We start from the raw sequence: 21,328 nt of genomic DNA, 5'->3' as shown, positions 1-21,328 counted from the left end.
GAGTTCCTGGTTAAAGTGCCTGATGCAGGAGGCCACGGGGACCCTGAGTGGTTAAGCACCCTGTCCCCACTGGAAATGTCACATGCTGGTGAAAAGAGTTTATGTCCTGGTTTAGGGAAGACAGCACCATGCCCCAAGGGGTCAACAGAAATGGCCCCTCCAAACTGCTCCACCAGCAGCCTGCTCCAGCTCAGAAAATGACTCTACTGTCCCCAGATGCTCAGGCCAAAATTTCGGGGTAAATTTTGTTTTGCCTTGTTTTGGTACAGGGGATCGAATCCAGGAATACATAATCACCAAGTCACATCTCCAGGCCCCTTTTTTTATTTATTTTGAGACAGGGTCTCACTAAATGGCTTAGGGCTTCCCTGTGTTGCCTAGGCTGGCCTCCAACTTGCCATTCTCCTGCCTCAGCCTCCTGAGTTGCTGGGATTACAACATGCGCCACCTCACCAGGGGCACAACTTTGACTCTGCATTTCTGCCCCTCCAATCCCATCCTATCCACCTTCAAGTCCTGCCAGTGAGTATTCCAACACCCAGTGTTCATGGAGCTCTTGCTATGACAGGAGCAGCCAAGGACTCCTTGCTGTCCCCTCTGGAAACTGTCCCCCACCATCTCAAACCATCACAGCTCTGCATCCTTCTAGTACTTTCCACAATAGGTTATTGTTGGAGTTTGGCTTTGCTTGCCTTGGGCTGCTTCCCAGTGCGCACTAGACACCACAGGGACAGAGCTGTGTCTGTTGGCTCACCTGACATTCCCAGCCCCTAAAACTGTGCATGACACTCGGTAAATTCATATTGGACAAGTGGCGGATGGATCTAGCACAGAGGCCACTGACCCTGGAGTCTGAGGAATACTGTCACTCTGGGGCAGTGTGCTCAATGCTGCGTTCAGGCATGACATCTCTCTAGTGCTTTTCAGGTCTCCCTGCCTGCCACCGGCGCAGGTGTGTCCACAGGTCACGCCTCCAGGACCTTAGGCTCGGGGTCTGCCTCCGCCATCTCGCTGATGTATCCTCACAGCCTCTGCCAGCACCTAGGGGCATTTTCCCGGGTCGTATCTGCCCATGGGAGTCCGGCAGGTGTGTGTCCCTTCCTTCCTTGACATTTACCCGGCAGTGCCACATTGTTCTAAGTGCATGTTCTTGTCTGATCCTCACAATACCCAAGCATGGCTGACGTCACTGTCATCCTACAGGTTAGGGACTGAGGCCCAGAGGGGTGAGGTGACTCGCCCGTGGCCGTGCACCCTGGGAGAGACGGAGGCAGCCGGAACCAGCGCGCAGCGTGCGTCACCACCGCGGCGTGCAGCTGGGGCTGTGCGTCGGGGCTGAGGAGACCCCGGCGTGCGCCCCAGGCGGCGGGCTGGGACTACAAGTCCCGGCAGCCCGGGCGCGGCGCGGACGTGGGCCGCAGCCGGGGCGGGGCTTGGCGGCTGCACACAGACTGCGGCAGCTCGGAGCCGCGCCGCCGCCGCCGCGAACGCAGGTGCCCGCCGCGTCCCGCGCCCAGCCCGCGCCCAGCCCGCGCCGAGCCCGCGCCGCCAGGACCGCGCCCCGCCGGGGCCTTGCGCACGCCGGGCCGGCGATGAGCGCGAGGAGCCGACATGAGCGCAGGTGGGTGCCCAGCCCCGCGCGCCCGGCCCGCCCCGCGCAGCATCTCCGGGGGCGGCGGAGGCGACACCCCCACCGTGGGTTGGCGACTCGGGGAGCGGCCCCGGGGCGGAGATCTTGGGCCCCCTCCTCCTTAAGGACACCCGTCCCCAGGCCTTGCCCCAGAGGCCAGAGCCTGGGATGGCGCCGCGACGGCCGGCTCCCTCCCTCACTCCTACACCGTGGCGGGGCTGCCCTGTCGTGAGGGGCCGCGGAGGCGCCCCCTCCCACCAACTGGGATCCAGCCTGAGTGACAGTGTCCAGGTGGGGAAAGTGGTGCACCACCCTGGGCCCTCGGGGCCTCTGGGCAGATAGTCCCCCGGACTGAATGAATGGGGTTGGGGAAGCCAGGGCTCCTCAGTGACTGGCTAAGTGTCGGGGGCACAAACCGCTCCAGATCCCCTACCTCGGGCCTCCAGAGGAAGCCTGTCAGCACCAGACCCGAGGACCACACCCTCCAAGGTCCCCATCACGGGCATCAGAGCCTAATTCCACCAGCTGGGAATGAGGCCCATAGAGCTCTCCTACCCAGATGGGCCGCAGCTGCAGCCCTCTCAGTCTGCCTCTCCACACCTCCTCTGCAGCCCCCAGCCCGAGTGCATCCACCTGAGGAAGGGGAAGGAGAGGCGGGGTGCTGCTCAGTGGTGGAGCTCTCCCCTAGCACGCACAGGGTTCTGTCCCAGCATTGCAAGAGGAAAGGACGAAAGAGGAAAGATGGCCCCCAAACTCCAGATCCAGATATCATGCAGAGTCACCAGGCTAGCCTGGTGACGACAGGGGCTCCAGGCCCCAGGGACCACAGTGAGGTGGGAGGCAGTCGCCCTGGGCCGTTGCCAGGTCATCAGCAGGAAGCGGGGGCTTCCGCAGGAAACAAGAGGTTCCCAGATGGTTTTGACTCTGGCCTTTCTGCTCTACACAGCTGGTGCCACGGCCCCAGGCCTGTGAGCTCAGACCATGTCCAGTCTTGGCCACTCATACCTGTATGACTGCACATGTGAATCAACACCTTTGGGTCTCTTTCTCTTTTTCTCCCTCTCTCCCCCCCCACACCCCTCTCTCTCTGTAGTATTTTTAGTTGCAGATGGACAATACCTTTATTTTATTTATTTATTTTTACATGGTGCTGAGGATCAAACCCAGTGCTTCACACATGTAAGGCAAGCACTGCACCACTGAGCTACAACCCCAGCTCCTCATTTAATTTTTTTTTAAATTTATTTTTATTTTTTTTTTATTGGTTGTTCAAAACATTACAAAGCTCTTGACATATTCTCATTTAATTTTTTGCAGTGCTGAGTGTTAAACCTGGGCCTTGGGCATGCTAGGCAAGTGCTCCATTGCTGAGCTACCCTCCCAGCCCTCAGGCCTTATTTTAAATGAGGTTTTTTTTTTTTTTTTTTTGGTGGTACTGGGGATTAAACCCAGGATCACCGAGCCACACCCCCAGCCCTTTAGAGACAGGGTCTCACTAAGTTGCTGAGGCTGGCTTTGAACTTGGATCCTCCTTCCTCAGCCCCCTGAGCTGCTGGGATTACAGGCATGCGCCACCGCATTTAAAGGAAGTTCTGATCTATATTTCCCATGTGAAGATGGACTAAAAGAGGAGTGTACTTTCAGACCCACATTCCCAGCTTTCCCTGTCATGTTATGTGACCCTGGGCAGGGAGCCCCATTCCTCAGTTTCCCCAACTAGTCTGTCCTCCTTGTTGAAGCGTGTAAAGACAGTGAGCCAGGGCACAAAAGCCTCACAAGTTCTCGCGATGTGGCGGCGGTTGCTCAGGACAGCAGGAGCAGGCATCTCTGGGACAGTTCTCACCCCACCCAGGCTGCAGGAGCCTGCTCTGGGCTGGCAAGAGCTCAGATGCCTCCCGTGAGCCTCCGAGCTGCCAAGCTGTGAATAGAGATGAACAGCCCACTCCAGTGTTTTGACAGGTGTCCTGCAGGACAGTGTGCCCTGGGCTTGGCCCTTGCCAGGACTCGCAGATGTGACTTCCTCCTCCTGCAATTTCCTCTCTCCCCCCACTTCCCAAGGTTGACTGGGAAGTGTCCTAGTGAAATGGCGAGTATGGTGATAGACTGAAGGAAGAACTTCCCAGAGGGAAGGAACATAAAAGCCCTTTAGGAAGAGGTTGGAGCCTGTGTGCCTCACAGGGCTGGGTGGTGTGGCTCTTGGGCACCATGTGTGGCCTCATGTTCCACCATGTCTGTGGGGTGCATTCTTCATTCACTCAAAGTTTACCAACCCTGGCATGCAGCGGACACCGTGAGCAGGACCTGGGAGAGCCCATGCAAGGCCGTGGGCCCGGCTGGCAGCAGTGGATATGGTGGGCAGTGTGGGCTTCCCATCTTCAGGGGCTGGTGAAGGATGAGATCAGGCCAGCACAGCCCGCTTCCTTCCCGGGCCCAAGATCGCTGCAGCTCTTGGCTGGAGGAGCTGTGGAACAGGCCTGGGGCAGGGGCACAGCGCTGGGTTTCAGCCTAGATGATGGGAAGGGAAGGATCTGTCTGGGAAGTGGGCCAGAGAAGCCACACCCCTGGGCAGGGCGCCGCCACCTGTCAGGCCTGTAGAACCTCCGACACCTGCCGTGGCAGCTGCTCCAGCTTCCTCTGCACCAGCTGCACACAGGGTCCCTGGGGTCACCACCCTAGAGATGGGCAGCGGAAGGCCAGAGACACCCAGGCCCCTGCCTGTGAAAGCCAGCTTGCCTGGTGGAGCCAGGAGCGTGACTAAACGTTGACTCAGGCTCTGGGGTGGCGCTTACCCCGGAGCCACATCTCCAGCCCTTTCTATTTTTCACTTTGACACAGGGTCTCACTAAGTTGCTTTTGGGTCTAAATTTCCCAGGCTGACCTTGAACTTTGCTGTCCTCCTGCCTCAGCCTCCTGTGTTGCTGGGATTACGGGCATGGGCCACCGCACCTGGCCCAGGCGCACAGTCTATGACGAAGATGTGGCGGTGACGTGAGGCTCTGCCCTGCACCTCCAGCTCCCAGACTGTGAACCAGGGACAGAAGTAGCTCCGCTTCACAGGCCGGGGGCGGTGTGCCCTGGTGACCCTGAGGTGCCCTTTCCCTGACGCCATAGAGATGCCCAGGCCCAGCCATGGAGGGCAAGAGACTGCCCACCTGTGCCTCTCGGGAGCCGGTCTCAGGGGGATCAAGGGCTTTGGCAAAGCCCAGGTGGGACTCCAGGGCCAACCGTCCCAAAAGAGGCAAGAAAAGGCTGTGGCCTTCTGGTGGCCAAGGACCTGCAAACCTGGCACTGCAGACACGTGTTCTGAATGCCCTCCGCCCCCACCAGGCGCCCGCCCCCAGGCCCTGGAGGAGAGCAGAGGCCGCAGCTGTCCCCTTCTGCAGATGAGGGAGGGGAGGAAAGGAGACTCTGCCCCGGCCAGCGGGCCCCCACCTCATGTGAGTGTGAATGTGTGTGTGAGAGTCTGTGTGTGTCTCTGTGAGAGTGTGTGTGTGTCTAAGTGTGTGTCTCTGTGAGAGTGTGTGTGTGTCTAAGTGTGTGTGTGTCTGTGTCTCTGTGAGAGTGTGTGTGTGTAAGAGTCTGTGTATGTGTCTGTGTGTGAGTGTGTCTAAGTGTGTGTGTCTCTGTGAGTGAGAGTGTGTGTCTGTGTGTGTCTAATTGTGAGAGTCTGTGTATGTGTCTGTGTGTGAGTGTGTCTGTGTGTGTGTGTCTGTGTGTGAGTGTGTCTAAGTGTGTCTGTGTGTCTCTGAGTGTGTGTGTGAGTGTGTGTGCACTGGCTCCCTGGTGACCAGCCTCTCTGGAGCTAGCCCTGCTGCCATTGCTCTGAGTCAGCCTGCGCTGGGAGGCCCTGGGCGCCACAGGTGGGGCCTTGGTCCACTTGGTTTCTGAGTCATCCTTTGACAGAGGCCGCAGGGGGCTTGGGCTGGGTCCTGTTGTCTAAAGGTGTCCCCGTGAGCCTGCAGCCCAGGATGGGCACTGACCCCTGGCTGCTCCCTTACTGGTGGCCTTTGTGCCGAGTCTCCACCCTGAGCCCACCCCAGGGTCTCGCCAGGAGAGTGAGATGAGACGATTCCTGGAGGCTCAGAGCTGCCCCTGTCACCTGCACAGCGCTCAGACGCTGTCAGCTGGCCTTTCTGTTCTCAGTACCACGGTGGGTGGTTGTGACCGCCCTCATTCCAGGAGGGCTGGCAGGAGGGCCTGATGGGGAGATGCCCCACGCCCGGGGGAGCCCAGGGGCCCGCAGTGCCGCGCGAGTCTCGCAGCACCAGTCTGGGGAGGGGACTCTCAAGCAGCCCTCATGGGCACACTCGGCCGTTGTGTCCTGAAGGAAGGAAGTGCTTTTTATCTCCTCTTGCCTCCACCCACGGCTTCTCAGGGGTCTGGCTCTCTGTGGGGTGAGCAGGGTGCCGGTTTTGACCTGAACCTCAGCCGACAGGGAGAGGTGAGCCGCCACCTCAGGGTGGACCAGACCCCGAAGGCGCTGGCTGGAGGCCCACCCCTGCCCTCGCCCACCTGCTCCTTTGCCACCCCCTTCTGGCAATGAGCCAGGTGAGATATGGCCCCCCCAGCTTGTGAGCGCAGGTCTGCAGCTGTAGCCGTGGTCAGGGAGGACAGCAGCAGGACAAGGAAGGAGCCCAGTTCCCTCCAGGTGCTGGCACTATTGTTACCCACACCCCGGATTCTCTTTCTATCAGACAAATAAACCCCTTGTTTAATTAAAAAACAAACAGAGAAACCCAGCTGGGGAGTCAGCCTGCCTGGGCCTGTGACCTGGAACTACCATGTACCTGTTGAGTGATCTTGTGACAAGTTACTGAACCTCTCTGAGCCTCTACTTTTGTACAAAATGGGAATGATGATCATGGTTCCCTAGCAGGGCTATTGTGTTAACCAAAAGGACCAGGAGCAGAGCCCATATCTGATGAGTCCTTGGGGAATGCTGGCAGGCATGGGGTGTGTGTGTGTGTGTGTGTGTACACACGTGTGCGCTCGCTGACAGGGATCAAGGGTCTCAGGCATGCTCGGCGAGTGCTCTACCTCTAGCCCCCGCCTCAGCCCGACTGTTCGGACAGTTGGCTGGGCTCAGGAAGCTGCAGGAGCCCGAGGGTGGGAAACAGCAGTCGAGGCTGGGCAGGTGGGACCCCAGCAGCTGTTTGGGACTCTGGCTTGTTACGAAGAAACTTAGAAGGGCTCAGATTGGGGGAGTGCGGGTTGAGGGGAACCCAGAAAAACAGCCTGCCCCACACCTGCCTGGTTTTCTGGGCCCCTTAAGGAACTTTCCAGAAGCCCCTGTGAAGTGTGGGCAGCTGTCCAGCGCCGCCCCGCCCCTGCTGAGGAACTGATTCTGCAGGTCTAGGGAGGGGCCCAGCACCCACGTGTGGTGTTGCAGGTCCTTCAAGGTCAGAGAAGCCCAGGCGGTGTCTGACCAGCACAAGGGCAGAGAGGCCCAGCCCCTTGGGCTCCACAAGACCCTCGGCCCTCTTGCTCTGAGAGCCCAGCTCTGCAGCAGGGGAGGCTTGGGAGGACGAAATCCGGCAGCAGCCTCAGTTGGCCGTCTGGAGGGACAGCCAGCAGGCCAGACGATAATCAGTCCAGACTCCTCAGTGTCTCCTCACTCCAGGCCTGGGCTGGGCACCAGGACCGAGCGAGGACAAGTGGCCCTGACCCCACCTTTGGGGTAGGGCAAGTGAGGATAGAAAGAGGGACACTGAGTCCCAACAGCTGACATACCCCTTGGAGATGGCCGACACGCGGGCACTCTCCAGAGCGCTCCACAGGAGGAAGTAAGACACTAGTTAGGAACCAACTGAAGGAGCTGGGGATACAGCCCAGTGGGTAGAGTGCTCGCCTCTCATGCACAGGGCCCTGGGTTCAATCCCCAGCACCACCAAAAAATAAACAATAAAAACGACAACAGAAGCTGGGCCCAGTGGCACATGCCTATAATCCCAGCAGCTCAGGAGCTGAGGAAGGAGGGCCCAAGTTCAAAGCCAGCCTCAGCAACTCAGCAAGACCCTGTCTCTAAATAAAATATAAACAAAATATAAACACGGGTTGGGGATGTGGCTCAGTGGCTAAGCACCCCTGAGTTCAATCCCGGGTACCAAAAAACAGAACCAGTGGAACAGGCCCGGGAAGACCTGAGCTGAGGGGCTGTGGGATTTGTCTGGCAGAGCTGGTGGGGGCTGGGGTGCGGCTCTAGCACGGCAGAGAAAAGGAGCCCCCAAAATGACCCTTCTCCTTTCTGCCTACAGACAGCAGCCCCCTCGTGGGCAGCACGCCCACCGGCTATGGGACCCTGACGATAGAGACATCAATAGATCCCCCCAGCTCCTCAGCTTCATCCGTGGTACGTGGCCCAGGGCGCAGGGGACAGGGGACAGGGGGCGGCAACGCCCAGCCTGCCCCGCACGGCTTTCCCGTCCAGCGCCGCCCTCTGCCCACAGAGGCTCAGCGGCTACTGTGGCAGTCCATGGAGAGTCATCGGCTATCACGCCGTGGTCTGGATGCTGGCCGGGATCCCTTTGCTGCTCTTCCGCTGGAAGCCCTTGTGGGGGGTGCGCCTGCGCTTCCAGCCCTGCAACCTGGCCCGCGCCGAAACACTCGTCATCGAAATAAGAGACAAAGAGGTGAGTGCCCGCCAGCTGGCGCTGGGGCGGGCAGTGGCCAGGCCGTGGTGCCGGATGCTCGGGTTCCGTGGGGCACCAGGCCGGTGGTCCTCTCCTTGGGCAGAGGGGCTGGCTGGGCTGGGCGCACCTCCAGTCTCCCCTTCTGCCTTCTCGGGCGGGGCCACCTGGCTGGGGGCGGGGTCGGAGCGGGGCCTCCTCCAGGGCTGAGTCGGCACCTCTGTTCCAGGATAGCTCGCAGCAGCTCTTCACTGTCCAGGTGCAGACTGAGGCCATCCGGGAGGGCAGGTGAGGCAGCCCCGTCGCCCCTTCTAGAAGCCCCCACTCCCGCTGCCCCTCCCACAAAGGCTCTGGTGCCTCCATCCCAGCAAGGGATGCTGGTTCTGTGGTTTGGGGAGCTCTGGGGACAGCCCCAAGCTGCAGAGTAACCCCCAGCTCCTCCCCAGCCTGGAGCTGCCCCCACAGGCCCAGGCAGAGGATGGCCGGAGCCAGGTGGCTGTGGGGGCAGCCCCAGACGGCATGTGGAAGGACACCGCCCCGCTCCACAGGCGGCAAGAAGCGGTGAGTGGACTCGCTGGGTTCTGGACAAGTCCTCGTCCCTCTGGGCCTCACTTTCACCATCTGTCCAGTGGGAGGGTTGGGCTCCATGTTCTCCATGCACCTCCCGATTCTGTCTTCCCAAAGGAGTGGGTGCCATCTCCTGTCCCGCCTCTCCTTCCTGTGACGCTGGTCCCCCTGCCCGCCCTCCCTCCCTCCCTCCCTCGCCCACCACTCACGGCCCCTCACGGGACCAGGGCTCCCTCCTACCCTGCCTCTCCCCTGCCAGACGCAGGTGCTGCGGTACTACGTGTTCCAGGGCCAGCGCTACGTCTGGATGGAGACCCAGCAAGCCTTCTACCAAGTCAGGTAGGAGCCAGGCCAGTGCAGCCCATGTCCTTCCCCAGAGCAGGGCTGGCCCAGGGGCGTGCAGCAGCCTGGCTGGTCCAGGCACCCTCTCGGCCCCAAGGAAACCTTGGGAAGGTTACTGAGCTGCTCTGGGCCCTGGGGCCTCTGCCTGTAAACTGGGAGGAGGTCACCCTGGCCTCCTGGGGTCATTTTGAAGGGGTAGTGTAGGTGAAGCCCCACACCGCATCTGGCCAGGGTGCTTGCCCTGCTGTGAGCCTGCCTAGGACTCTGGGCTCACCAACTGCTTGGGGTTCTGACCCACCTGCCAACAGGTCCTAATCTGAGTCTCAGAAGCAGAGCCCGAGATGAGGTTCGGGACAGGGAACAGTCTGGAAGGTGATCCTGGTGGCGCTGGGGAAGGGGCACCAGGAGGGGATGTTGTTGGGCTGTGGACTCTCGAGCACCTCTGGGGATTTCTTGGGATCAGTGTAGAGCACGCACCTCGGGGTGCTGTCCCCCAAGGAGGGAGGGCGCTCCTGACCATTTTGGAGCTCACTGCCACACTCGGTCACCTGGGCCACGTGTGCTTGGGAAGCCAGGAAGGTCCTCAAGTGAAGACAGGTGTGTGCCACTCTGCAGGGACAGGAGCAGGGCTGGGGCATGGGTGTTGCGGGAGCGCGGGCACTCTCCAGAGCGCTCTGTTCACGCTGTCATGTAACCCGCCCATGGCCCTGTGAGGTGGGTACCGTCACTGTCCCCGTTCTGCAGATGAGGCTCAGGGGTTTGGTGACTTGCACAAGGTATCAGCGTAGATGATGTTCGTCACTGAGTAATGGCTACCCTGTCACCATTAACACTACCACCATCTCTCGCTGTGCTTCCTTGGTGAGATGGCAGAGGAACGAGGGTGCGCTGAGCCCAGAGTTCCTGACGGAGCTCCTTCCTGGCGCTCAGCAAGGGCCTGGAGTCCCGAGTCCCCAGCCTGTTGGGGACGGGGGGATGCAGAGCTCAGGCCCTGTCACCTACATGAAGCTCCTCTCCCCCATCCAGCCTGCTGGACCGTGGCCGCACCTGTGACGACATTCACTGCTCCCACTCTGGCCTCAGCCCCCAGGAGCAGACCATGAGGTGGGTGCTGCCCGGGCCAGTGCCCCAGAGCTGGGACCTACCTTGCCCACCTTCCATCCAGCTGCCTTCTTTGGGGAGCTGTGTGACCCTGGGAGGGTCCTGCAGCCGCAGCCCCTCGTGACAGCCTGGCCGCCTCCTCTTATAGGAAGACCATGTACGGCCCCAATGTGATCAGCATACCCGTCAAGTCCTACCCACAGCTGCTGGTGGAGGAGGTAGGGCTGCCTGGTGCCCCTGCTCTGGCGCAGACTTGCTACATGTCCTTGACCCAGGGCTTGCCTCCGCTGGGCCACTGGACAGAGGCAGACCAGACCAGTTGTCCCCTTCTTGGTAGCGAGTCCCCTCAGACCCCAGTCAGCTCAGCTGGCAGGAAACCAGGTCAAGGACTTGGAAGTTCTCTCAAGGCTTGGGGCAGCCATGGGAGGCAGCCCACAGGGAGGACGGGAGGCAGGTCCCCAAGGTCAAGCAGCTGCCCCTGGAGCCTGGTGCCCTCCTGTGTGTGGTCGCAGCATGTGAGTGAGACCAGACTGCTGCTCTGTGTTCACAGGAGGAACCCGAGCTCAGAGCAGGGATGGGACGTAGCCAGGGTTATTCAGAGACAAGGGAGGTCAGGGACCTGGACACATCTAGAGTAAAGCCCTCTGACCCTTGGGCAGACACCATGAAAGAGGGCGGCCTGCGGTCAGGCTGATAGAAACTGCAGCCTTCACCCCGCCCGCCTGTGCCTCCAGAAGGCCTGGCTTTGTCCTGTGGCCCAGCTGCCCTGTCCCAGGCCCTCACGCTGCCTCCTGTGCCTCCCGCCAGGCGCTGAACCCCTACTACGGGTTCCAGGCCTTCAGCATCGCGCTGTGGCTGGCTGACCACTACTACTGGTACGCGCTGTGCATCTTCCTCGTGTCCACCGTGTCCATCTGCCTGTCCCTGTATAAAACCAGGAAGGTGAGCGGCGTGAGGCAGGCAGGGGTGCGGGTGGTCCCCGCAGGGCCGCCACCCACCCACCTCCTCTTGTCCCTATGCCTACAGCAAAGCCAGACCCTGAGGGACATGGTCAAGCTGTCCGTGCGGGTGCGCGTGTGTCGGCCTGGAGGAGGTAAGGGGCCAGGGCCGGGCGGGAGGCTGGTGGTGGCCCGGGCAGCAGCCCTGCTGAGCCTCTGCCTGCCTGCAGAGGAGGAGTGGGTGGACTCCAGCCAGCTGGTGCCCGGAGACTGCCTGATGCTGCCCCCCGAGGGCGGGCTGGTGCCCTGTGACGCCGCCCTGGTCGCCGGCGAGTGCGTGGTCAACGAGAGCTCCCTGACAGGTGAGCCCCGCTGCCCACAGCCTCGTCCTCCTTCCCGTTGCAGTGGCTTTTCCTCCTCCTTTCGGGTAACGATCCTGGCTTCAGCCCTGGCTGACCCCACGCCACTGAGCTGGTGGCTTGACCTTCTGTTTCTTCTCCTGTGAAAGGGGAGTCGTCGCCCCTGGACAGGAGGGGCTCCCAGTGTATGTGAAGAAACACCCACATTCAGGGCTTGAGGACCCCGAGGCACCTCGGAGGACATGGCGCACAGACAGGGGTGGGGGTCCTGTTCACACCCCTCCCAGAGTGGCCACAGTGAAGGCTTCCGGGGGTCCTTCCAGAACTGTCTCTGCGTTGACGTAACCTGCATGCAGGGATGCGCTCACTTCCTTTGGTTGTAGTGTGAGATCACACTCTGTGCTCTGTGCTCCCGGGTGACACACGTCCTGGGCACTCGTGCACACACACACTTGGCCCCCTGGAGGCCGCAGTGTGGGCGGATCCTGACCAGCTCACCTGGGCCACGGCGACGAGTGTTGGATCATGGGTTTGCAGCCGTGGAGATGGTGTCCCCATGAGTGGCCTTGTCGTTTCTCTCCGTGAGCCCGGGCTCTTCCTCCGCAGTGTGCAGGATCTTGGGTGGCGCTGGATAGAGCTGGCTAAAAACCTCGGTGTGGTGATGTTTTCTAAGCAGCGGTCCTGGCTGGAGTGGTGTGTCATGCTGATGATTGGTGTGATGTGGTCGCGCTCTCTGTTTGGCCTTCATGACTGTCCACACCTGTCTCATCCACCTGCCTCTTAGGGGACAGAGCCAGAGCTTGGGTTGTCCCCAGGTCCCTCCCAGAAATGTGCACAGAGCAGGTGCCCACAGGCGTCCCGTGAGGGATTGCTGCTGTACCAGGCAGCCTCCCAGGGCCCTGTGTGAATGACCTTTCTGACTGGAATTAAGACTAATACGTGCTTGTGATGAAGAGTTCCAGCAGGGGCTGGGGCTGCGGCTCGGCCGTGAGCGCTCGCCTAGCAAGCGCCAGGCCCTGGGTTCGACCCTCAGCACCACATATAAACAAATAAAATAAAGGTATGGTGTCCAACTGCAACTGAAAAATAAATATTTAAAAAGTTCCAACAGAAGGAGAGAGGCGCGCCTACCCCTCGGCACCCCACCCCTGCTCAGCACTCCCCAGAGTGGGACCAGGCAGCTCTGCGTCTTCCCATCAGCCTCAGCGTCCTCCTCTATAAATGGGACAGTGATTTCACACCTGGTTACAGTTACCTGAGACCCAGGGCTGGTGGAACGATCCCGGGCATGGTGCCTGGTTTTTGGGCAGTAGGGGATGGACCTAAGGCCCCTCTCTGCGCCTCACACGACGTCCTTCCCAGGGGAGAGCGTGCCAGTGCTGAAAACAGCCCTGCCCGAGGGACCCAGGCCCTACTGCCCGGAGGTGCATCGGCGGCACACACTCTTCTGTGGGACCCTCGTCTTGCAGGCCCGGGCCTACGTGGGACCCCAGGTCCTGGCGGTGGTGACCCGGACAGGTACGTATCGGGAGGTGGGGGAGAATGCTGGCTCAGCACCAAGACACAGGCAGAGCAGGGCCCGGAGCCCCGCCCCCATCCAGCTCTGCCCCTGCTCCGCTGTGTCGGGCAAGTCCCACCTCACTGGGCCCTGGGAGTCCCCGTCTTAGCAGAAGTTGGGCCAGACTGTGACCAAGTGCTGCAGTGTCCCCAGGAGCCAGCAGGGAGATTATAAGTGCTGGAGGGGGAGGCACATGGCAAGCAGGAAAGAGTCCAGAGTGCCCCCCCACTCCCAGCGACTCTAAGGCTGGGCAGGAGGATCCTAGTTCAAGGCCAACCTGGGGAACTTAGTGAGACCCTGCCTCAAAATAAAAAAATATGAAGGGCTGGGGGTGTGGCTCAGTGTTAGAGCGTCCCTGGGTTCAATCTTAAATTCCCTGAAAAAGCAACCCATGGGAGGCCAGGCTGGGCCCATGAGCATCACATCTCAGCACCCCAAGGTGACACAGGTGCGTGGGGGGTCGGGAGACCTGCCCCAGCCCACGGTTCTCCAGCCATGGCTTCCCCGCCTCTTCCCCAGGGTTCTGCACGGCTAAAGGGGGCCTGGTGAGCTCCATCTTGCACCCGCGGCCCATCAACTTCAAGTTCTATAAGCACAGCATGAAGTTTGTGACTGCCCTCTCTGTCCTGGGTGAGTGTGCCCCTGCATCCCACTCTGCTGGTGGCCCCAGCCTGGGTCCAAGTCCCACTTACTACAGAGTACGGTGGCGCATGCCTGTAATCCAGTCAGTTGGGAGGCTGAGGCAGGAGGATCATGAGTTCACAGCCAGCCTCAGCAACTTAGCGAGGCGCTAAGCAACTCAGTGAGACCCTGTCTCTAAATAAAACACAAATAGGGCTGGGGATGGGGCTCATGGGGATGGTCATGTGCCCCTGAGTTCAATCCCTGGTACCTCCCCCACAAAAAAGGGCTAAAGGGCTGGGGATGTGGCTAGGGTAGGGCACCTGGATTCCATCCCCAGCACCCCAAACCTGACCCTCTCCCCGCAGCTCTGCTCGGCACCGCCTACAGCATCTTCATCCTCCACCGCAACCGGGTAAGCCCTGGGCCGGGCGGCGGCGGCAGCCAGATCTGACCACGCCTGCCCTCAGCGCTCACAGAGCTTCCTGCAGGTGCCTGTGAGCGAGATTGTGATCCGAGCCCTGGACCTGGTGACGGTGGTAGTGCCACCCGCCCTGCCAGCCGCCATGACCGTGTGCACACTCTATGCCCAGAGCCGGCTGCGGGCACAGGGCATCTTCTGCATCCACCCGCTGCGCATCAACCTGGGGGGCAAGCTGCAGCTGGTGTGCTTCGACAAGGTGGGCTGCAGGCGGGGCTGAGGCTGTGGGGACAGCCACGGGCCCCACAGAGCTTCCGCCAGGCCTCCTCACCTGGGCCCAGCAGCCTCGGGAAGGCCTGGCTCATGCCGGGTCCCCCTGGGGTGGACGTGCTCAGAGGCCCCAGGCCACCCGCTCCCACCTCACCCACTCACGGTCTGGTAGATGAAATGCCCAGGGTCATCTGTTCACTTGTTCAAGATCCATTGAGGACCTACTGTGTGCCTGGGTCCAGCAGTGACCAGCACAGACGTCCTCACAGACAGATACCTGTGTGTCCCCACCAGAATAAGCAAAGCAGGACCCTCCGAGAGCTTAAGGAGGGAGCGTGTGGGCACTTGATGGGGGGCACGGGGGCCAGCTCTAGGGAAGGCGGTGGAGGAAGGGTCCTCCCAGCAGCAGGGGACAGTGAGCAGTGGGTGAGACCAGGTGGGCAGCACCCTGAGCAGCAGAGCCGCAGGCTGGACATTATCCCGAGGGTGTCAGGGGCCAAAAGCTGCGCGAGGGGCACGGTCAGGTTCACACAGGCCCCAGGCTGGTGCAGGAGCAGGTGTGTGGCTGGGCAGGTGGAGGCCCGCATGGCGAGGGCGGCACTCGCCCCATGGTCAGTCACCCAACAACGGGCAGACTGGCGTGCTGCCCAAAGCCAGCCGCTCCCCCGGGACTTGGGAGCAGACGCTGGGGAAGCAGGGAAGCCACGTGCGGGCACCCAAAGCCAGATCCACCTGGAGACAGGGAGGGCGGCTTCTGGGAGGAAACGCAGTGGGGCCGGTGGCCCAGCAGGAGCCACACAGGCGAGACCAGGGAGAGGGGGGCTCCTCTGGCTCCAGCTCTGGCTCCCGGGTCCCCCTGGCAGTGCCAGGCTGGGGTGGGGTGCCACCAGCAGGGCACAGCTCATCCCAGGACTCGCCACTGTCCCCGCAGACAGGCACCCTCACCGAAGACGGCCTGGACGTGATGGGGGTGGTGCCCCTGAAGGAGCGGGCCTTCCTGCCGCTGGTGCCCGAGCCCCGCCGCCTGCCCGTGGGGCCCCTGCTCCGGGCACTGGCCACCTGCCACGCCCTCAGCCAAGTCCAGGGCACCCCCGTGGGTGACCCCATGGACCTCAAGATGGTGGAGTCTACCGGCTGGGTGAGGAGGCACGCCTTGGGGCAGTTGGGCCTGACGACCCACCTCACGCTCACTCCGGGTCTCCTGGGGCAGCCTGGGTTCCAGCCTTCTCTGCTTGCCTCCCAGGTTCTGGAGGGGGGGCCGACAGCAGACTCGGCACCTGGGACTCAGGTCCTGGCAGTGATGAGACCCCCACCTCGGGATTCCCAGCTGCAGGGACCGGTGAGCTGGGGGGGTGCCTGTGCAGTGGGGCCTGGGGAGGGCTCCAGAGCCAGGACCTCAGCTGTCCCCCCGCCTACAGGAGGAGCCTGCGGTGCCAGTGAGCATCCTCTGCCGCTTCCCCTTCTCCTCTGCTCTGCAGCGCATGGACGTGGTGGTGGCCTGGCCCGGGGCCACTCAGCCCGAGGCCTATGTCAAAGGCTCCCCAGAGCTAGTGGCAGGCCTCTGCAGCCCTGAGACGGGTAAAGGGGACGGGTTGGGCACTGGCACAGAGTGAGCCGGGTTTCCAGCCTCTGCCTGTCCCCCGCTCTGTCCCAGTGACACCCCTCTCCCTGCAGTGCCCTCTGACTTCACCCAGATGCTGCAGAGCTACACAGCTGCTGGCTACCGCGTTGTGGCCCTGGCCAGCAAGCCACTGCCCATCGCACCCCGCCTGGAGGCCGCCCAGCAGCTGACGAGGTGACCCGTGCGGTGGGCAGCCCAAGCCAGGGAAGATGACTCTGCCCAGTGCCCGGGAAAGGGGAGTGGGCCACCAAGTAACCTCTGACCTGTCCTCCCAACCTCCAGGGACACTGTGGAGCAGGAGTTGAGTCTCTTGGGGCTGCTGGTCATGAGGAACCTGCTGAAGCCACAGACGACACCGGTTATCCAGGCTCTGCGGAGGACGCAGATCCGCACCGTCATGGTGACAGGTACTGTTGGCCGCAGGGCTTGGCTTGGGAGGGTGGAATCGGCTCAGTCCTTGGCAGAGGGAAGAGGTGCCCCGTGCCCCCTCCTGGGGCATCTTTCGGGGGCCAGGCCATTTTCAAACCTTCTGTGGATCTCCACGTATCAGGCCCAAATGTCACTGCCACCCCCACTTCGCAGATGAGGAAACCGAGGCTCAGTGGAGTGACCTCCTGTGAGCCTAGATGTGGAGTCCGTGCGGGTTGCAGCCCAGCCACTGACCCGCCCGGTGACCTCTGAATCCCAGTTTCCGCCTCTGAGAAGTGGGGGTGATGGTGTTGCCCCAAAGGCTGTGATGCTCTCGGGGAGCAGAAGAGAGTCTGAGCAGAGGAAGGCGGCGGCAGCTCATCAGCCATGTCCCTGGAACCCCAGCTGTCACCACGCACGTGCACACACACACATACACACACACTCACACTCACACACACACTCTCAGGCACGCTGTTCCATGAGCTAGGAAGCACCCAGTGTCTGAGGAACCCGAGCCCAGTCCTGTCTCCCCAGGGCCCCCCCAGTGCCCAGCTCTACTAGGGAGGAGGCAGGTCCAGAGGCGTCTGACCTGCTGACATATGAGGGTCAGGGTGAGGATGGCCCTGGACAGCATTAGACTTTGACCTTCCCTGCTCCTGCCAGGGGACAACCTGCAGACGGCAGTCACTGTGGCCCGGAGCTGTGGCATGGTGGGCCCCCAGGAGCACCTGGTCATCATCCACGCCACCCACCCTGAGCGGGGACAGCCGGCCTCCCTCCAGTTCCTGCCCGTGGAGTCCTCGGCAGCCATGAACGGGGCTACGGTGAGACTGGCCCCTGGTTCCGAGTCCACCACCTCACCAGTGACCCAGCCCTGCGTCCCCTGACCCTCTCCCAGCTCTCCAGGGTGGGCAGGGGGGCTGAGCTGGGCTCCCTGGGCCCCCAGGATCCTGTCCAGGCTACGAGCTGCACCGTGGAGCCAGAGCCCCGGCGCAGCCACCTGGCCCTCGGCGGGTCCACCTTTGGCGTCCTCAGGAAGCACTTCCCGGAGCTGCTGCCCAAGGTAAGGGCTTCCCCGAGTCCCCGGCCCCCACACTCACCACCCCGCCTGGCTGGCGGCTGCCTCAGCCCTGCCCCTCGCTGTGCCCAGGTCCTGGTGCAGGGCACCGTCTTTGCCCGCATGGCCCCCGAGCAGAAGACGGAGCTGGTGTGCGAGCTGCAGAGGCTTCAGTGAGTGCCCGGGCGGGCTGGGCACGGCCCGCAGTCCCCGCACCCCTCAGGCCCTGGAGAGTGCCACCCTCGAAGCACCCGCAGCCCTCCTGGGTCTGTTGTGTCAGAAGCCACCATGGCACTGCTCAGTCCTCGGCAGAGAAAGAGGTGCCCACACCTGCGCACCCTCTCTGTCAGGTACCGCGTGGGCATGTGCGGAGACGGTGCCAATGACTGTGGGGCGCTGAAGGCAGCCGACGTGGGCATCTCACTGTCCCAGGCCGAGGCCTCGGTAGTGTCGCCCTTCACCTCGAGTGTGGCCAGTATCGAGTGTGTGCCCATGGTCATCAGGTGAGCCAAGGGGCTGGTGGCGAGGGTGGGGCACACCCTTGGAGCCAGCCTGGCCCCTCATGCCCGGCCCCTGCTACCTAGGGAAGGCCGCTGTTCCCTGGACACTTCGTTCAGCGTCTTCAAGTACATGGCCCTGTACAGCCTGACGCAGTTCATCTCGGTCCTGATCCTCTACACGGTGAGCACCAGCAGCGCCAGGTCCACAGCAGGTCCACAGTGGTGCCGCTGGGAGCCTGGCAGATTCTATGTGGCCTCGAGCCTTGGCTCTGCCACTCTCACCAAATCAGGCAGTGGGACTGACACAAGGTGGAAGCACTGGGCACGGGGCCTGGCGCACAGTAGGTCCTCATGTGCTAACAACTTGCCCCTGATTCTGGGAGCTCCCAGTCTGCAGGGGAGACGGAGGCAGAGCCCAGGCAGGGGACAACCTGCAGACGGGGCAGGGGTCCGGACTGCCCCAGATAGCAGCTGTGCCACACCCTTTTGAGCAGGGGCCACTCGCCCGGGGCTGAGCATGTCCCGTGTCCCTGAGGAGTGAGGGTATGTGGGGCAGTGCAGATCTCGTACCTGTGTCTGTCCCCACGTCCACCTTACAGCTGGGGGCAACAAGGCAGAGCCCAAGCCCCCCTGTCAGGCTGGGGGTCCCCCACCCTCAGGTTTAGGCAGACTGAGGGCCGGACAGTGCTCCCCACATTGGATTGGGGGCTCATCCTACAGTAGGGGCTGTGTCTCCCCGAGTCCTGGCCCCTCAGATGGGAGGGCAGGGTGCCTTTGCTGTCACTCTGTCGCTGGGGGCGGCTCTGGGGCTGGGCTGGGCCAGGTCTCAGTGGCCCCTCTGTCTCCCTCACCTGCCACAGATCAACACCAACCTGGGTGACGTGCAGTTCCTGGCCATCGACCTGGTCATCACCACCACCATCGCGGTGCTCATGAGCCGCACGGGGCCGGCGCTGACGCTGGGCCGGGTGCGGCCGCCAGGGGCGCTGCTCAGCGTGCCCGTGCTGAGCAGCCTGCTGCTGCAGGTGGCCCTGGTGGCTGGTGTGCAGCTGGGGGGCTACTTCCTGGCCGTGGCCCAGCCTTGGTGAGTGGGGGGCGGAGGGGCTTCCCCCATCTGGCCCCTGCCCGCTCCACTGCACACTGACCCGGACCCCGACTCCCAGGTTCGTGCCTCTGAACAGGACGTTGCCCGCGCCCGACAACCTGCCCAACTATGAGAACACCGTGGTCTTCTCCCTGTCCGGCTTCCAGTACCTCATTCTGGCCGCGGCCGTGTCCAAGGGGGCGCCCTTCCGCCGGCCGCTCTACACCAACGGTGCTGCTGCGGGGTGGGGTGGGGGGGCCGGCCGGGAAGGCAGATGGGGGGCCTGTGAGTGGAGCGTGGGTGTGCGTGGGTGTGCGAGTGTTCCAGGGCATGGCTCCCTCGCTGACCGACTCCCCCACCCCCAGTGCCCTTCCTGGTGGCCCTGGCGTTCTTGGGCTCTGTCCTGGTGGGCCTCATCCTGGTCCCCGGCCTCCTGCAGGGGCCACTAGGACTGAGGAACATCGAGGACACCTGCTTCAAGCTGCTGCTGTTGGGTCTGGTCGCCTGCAACCTCGTGGGGGCCTTCATGCTGGAGGTGGGCGGCCTGGGCCCGGGAGGGGGATGGGGGGCTCGGCTGGCAGCCCCTTCACACCCTGCCCCCCGCAGAGCGTGCTAGACCAGTGCCTCCCACCCTGTCTGCGGCGGCTCCGACCCAAACGGGCCTCCAGGAAGCGCTTCAAGCAGCTGGAGCGGGAGCTGGCTGAGCAGCCCTGGCCGCCACGGGCCGCTGGCGCCGTGAGGTAGTGCAGGCTGTGGGCGCGCTGGACACTGGACACTGGACTTCCCTGCCTCTGAGCCACCGACTGGACCCGTCTCTAGAGATGCCATCGCCATTGCCTCCCACAGCCCTGAGGCTGGCCGTTTCCACACTCCTGTCCCAGACAGCCTGGCCCACCTCCTGCCCCTCCCCGGAAGTGCTGACTGTTGTCCCCCACTTCTGACCGTGCAGCCACCAACTCCATCTGGACCTGCTGTCAGTTTAGCCAATAAAGTCATGATATTTTCCTGGCTCGGCCATGCCTGGCTCTACTTGAGCACTGTGGACCTTCCTGCTGCCCAGATCACGCTGGACAGTCCCCGCTGGGCCTCCTGTCATCCTCTGTGTGGAGCCGGGGCTTGTACACTGTTGAGCATTTACACACATTGCCCTCTAATCCTGCACTGCAGGTACTGTCCCCACTTTGCAGATGAGGGACCCGCGGCTTGGAGGTCAGGAGTGGGGCCAGAGCCCTGGGCTCCAGCCAAGCTCTTGGCTCCCATGACCCCCTTTGGGGGAAGAGGAGAAAGGGCAGCTGCCATCCCTCCCCCTCCCCCACCTGCCACCCCCACCTCCCTGGTGGTGTCTGGTCCAGTCCCTCCCTCAGATAAAATCAGGCTTCAAGCCCAGTCCCCCAGCCAGAAACACGCACTGTCCCCCCGGGAAGGGTGGGTGTGTCGACCTCATCCCACCAGCGGGCCGTTGGCCAAGCCCCTCTGCTTTGGAGATGCAGCTCTGCCTGGCTCCTGGGCAGCAGAGAACAGGAAAGAAGGCCGCTTCCTGCCTTCCAGAGGCCCCTGCCAAGCCCATTACTGGAACCCCTGGTGCAGTCCCAGGCCTGCCCTGGTAGGAGCTCAGTAGATGTTGAGTCCAGAAGGAGGGTGGGTGTGAGAGGTAACCTATGCCAGGCCTTCCGCACTCTGAGCTGAGTCCCCAGCCAGCCACAGTTCAGGGCGAAAGACTTTTTTTTTTGTAGTTGTGTATGGACAGAACGCCTTTATTTAATTTGTTTATTTTTTCCTTTATTTTGTTTGTTTATATGTGGTGCTGAGAATGGAACCCAGTGCCTCACACATGCTAAGCAACGCTCTCCCACTGAGCCACAGCCCCAGCCCTTTGTTTTTTGATAACAGGCATTGAACCCAGGGGTATTTAATCACTGAGCCACGGCCCCTGCCCTTGGAGGGTCTTGCTAAGTTGATGAGGGCCTAAGTGGTTGAGGTTGGCTTTGAACTTGAGACCCTCCTGCCTCAGTGTCTCGAGTTGCTGGGATTACAGGTGTGCGTCACTGCACCCAGCTAGAAGATGGTGCTTAAGGAGCCGTGGGCAGACTTGGAGAGACCTAGTCAAATTCCTCCCCTTCCCTCAGCAGCTACCCGGCAGGGGCCAGGCCCAAGGCTAAAGCGGGGAGCAAATAAAACAGTCCCAACCTAGGGGGCCTCGGTTTCCCCCTCTCCTACCTCAG

At 62.0% G+C, this 21,328-nt stretch overlaps 1 protein-coding gene across 2 annotated transcripts; it reads left to right on the top strand.

Annotated features, from left to right (window-relative positions):
- Positions 1-1,528: 1,528 nt before the first annotated feature.
- Atp13a2 (ATPase cation transporting 13A2) lies at positions 1,529-20,116 on the top strand. Of its 2 annotated transcripts, none has more exons than XM_027951904.2 (29): positions 1,529-1,621; positions 7,885-7,979; positions 8,077-8,259; positions 8,486-8,544; positions 8,703-8,817; positions 9,083-9,162; positions 10,192-10,269; positions 10,415-10,484; positions 11,074-11,208; positions 11,293-11,359; positions 11,435-11,566; positions 12,926-13,081; positions 13,641-13,751; positions 14,111-14,157; positions 14,234-14,422; positions 15,365-15,571; positions 15,677-15,772; positions 15,852-16,011; positions 16,108-16,228; positions 16,337-16,461; positions 17,129-17,289; positions 17,412-17,528; positions 17,616-17,695; positions 17,873-18,025; positions 18,107-18,203; positions 18,883-19,106; positions 19,186-19,337; positions 19,546-19,641; positions 19,713-20,116. In XM_027951904.2, the coding sequence occupies exons 1-29, from the start codon at positions 1,612-1,614 to the stop codon at positions 19,808-19,810; spliced, it is 3,414 nt and encodes a 1,137-aa protein (XP_027807705.2). In that variant the 5' UTR covers positions 1,529-1,611; the 3' UTR covers positions 19,811-20,116. The 2 variants fall into 2 exon arrangements, with proteins under 2 accessions (XP_027807705.2, XP_027807704.2); XM_027951903.2 differs by having other exon boundaries at positions 19,472-19,641.
- The last annotated feature ends 1,212 nt before the right edge of the window (positions 20,117-21,328 follow it).

This window comes from Marmota flaviventris, chromosome 10, assembly GCF_047511675.1.
Source record: "Marmota flaviventris isolate mMarFla1 chromosome 10, mMarFla1.hap1, whole genome shotgun sequence".
In the NCBI taxonomy this organism is placed as follows: Eukaryota; Metazoa; Chordata; class Mammalia; order Rodentia; family Sciuridae; genus Marmota; species Marmota flaviventris.
This window is presented reverse-complemented; position numbering and strand designations above follow the sequence as displayed.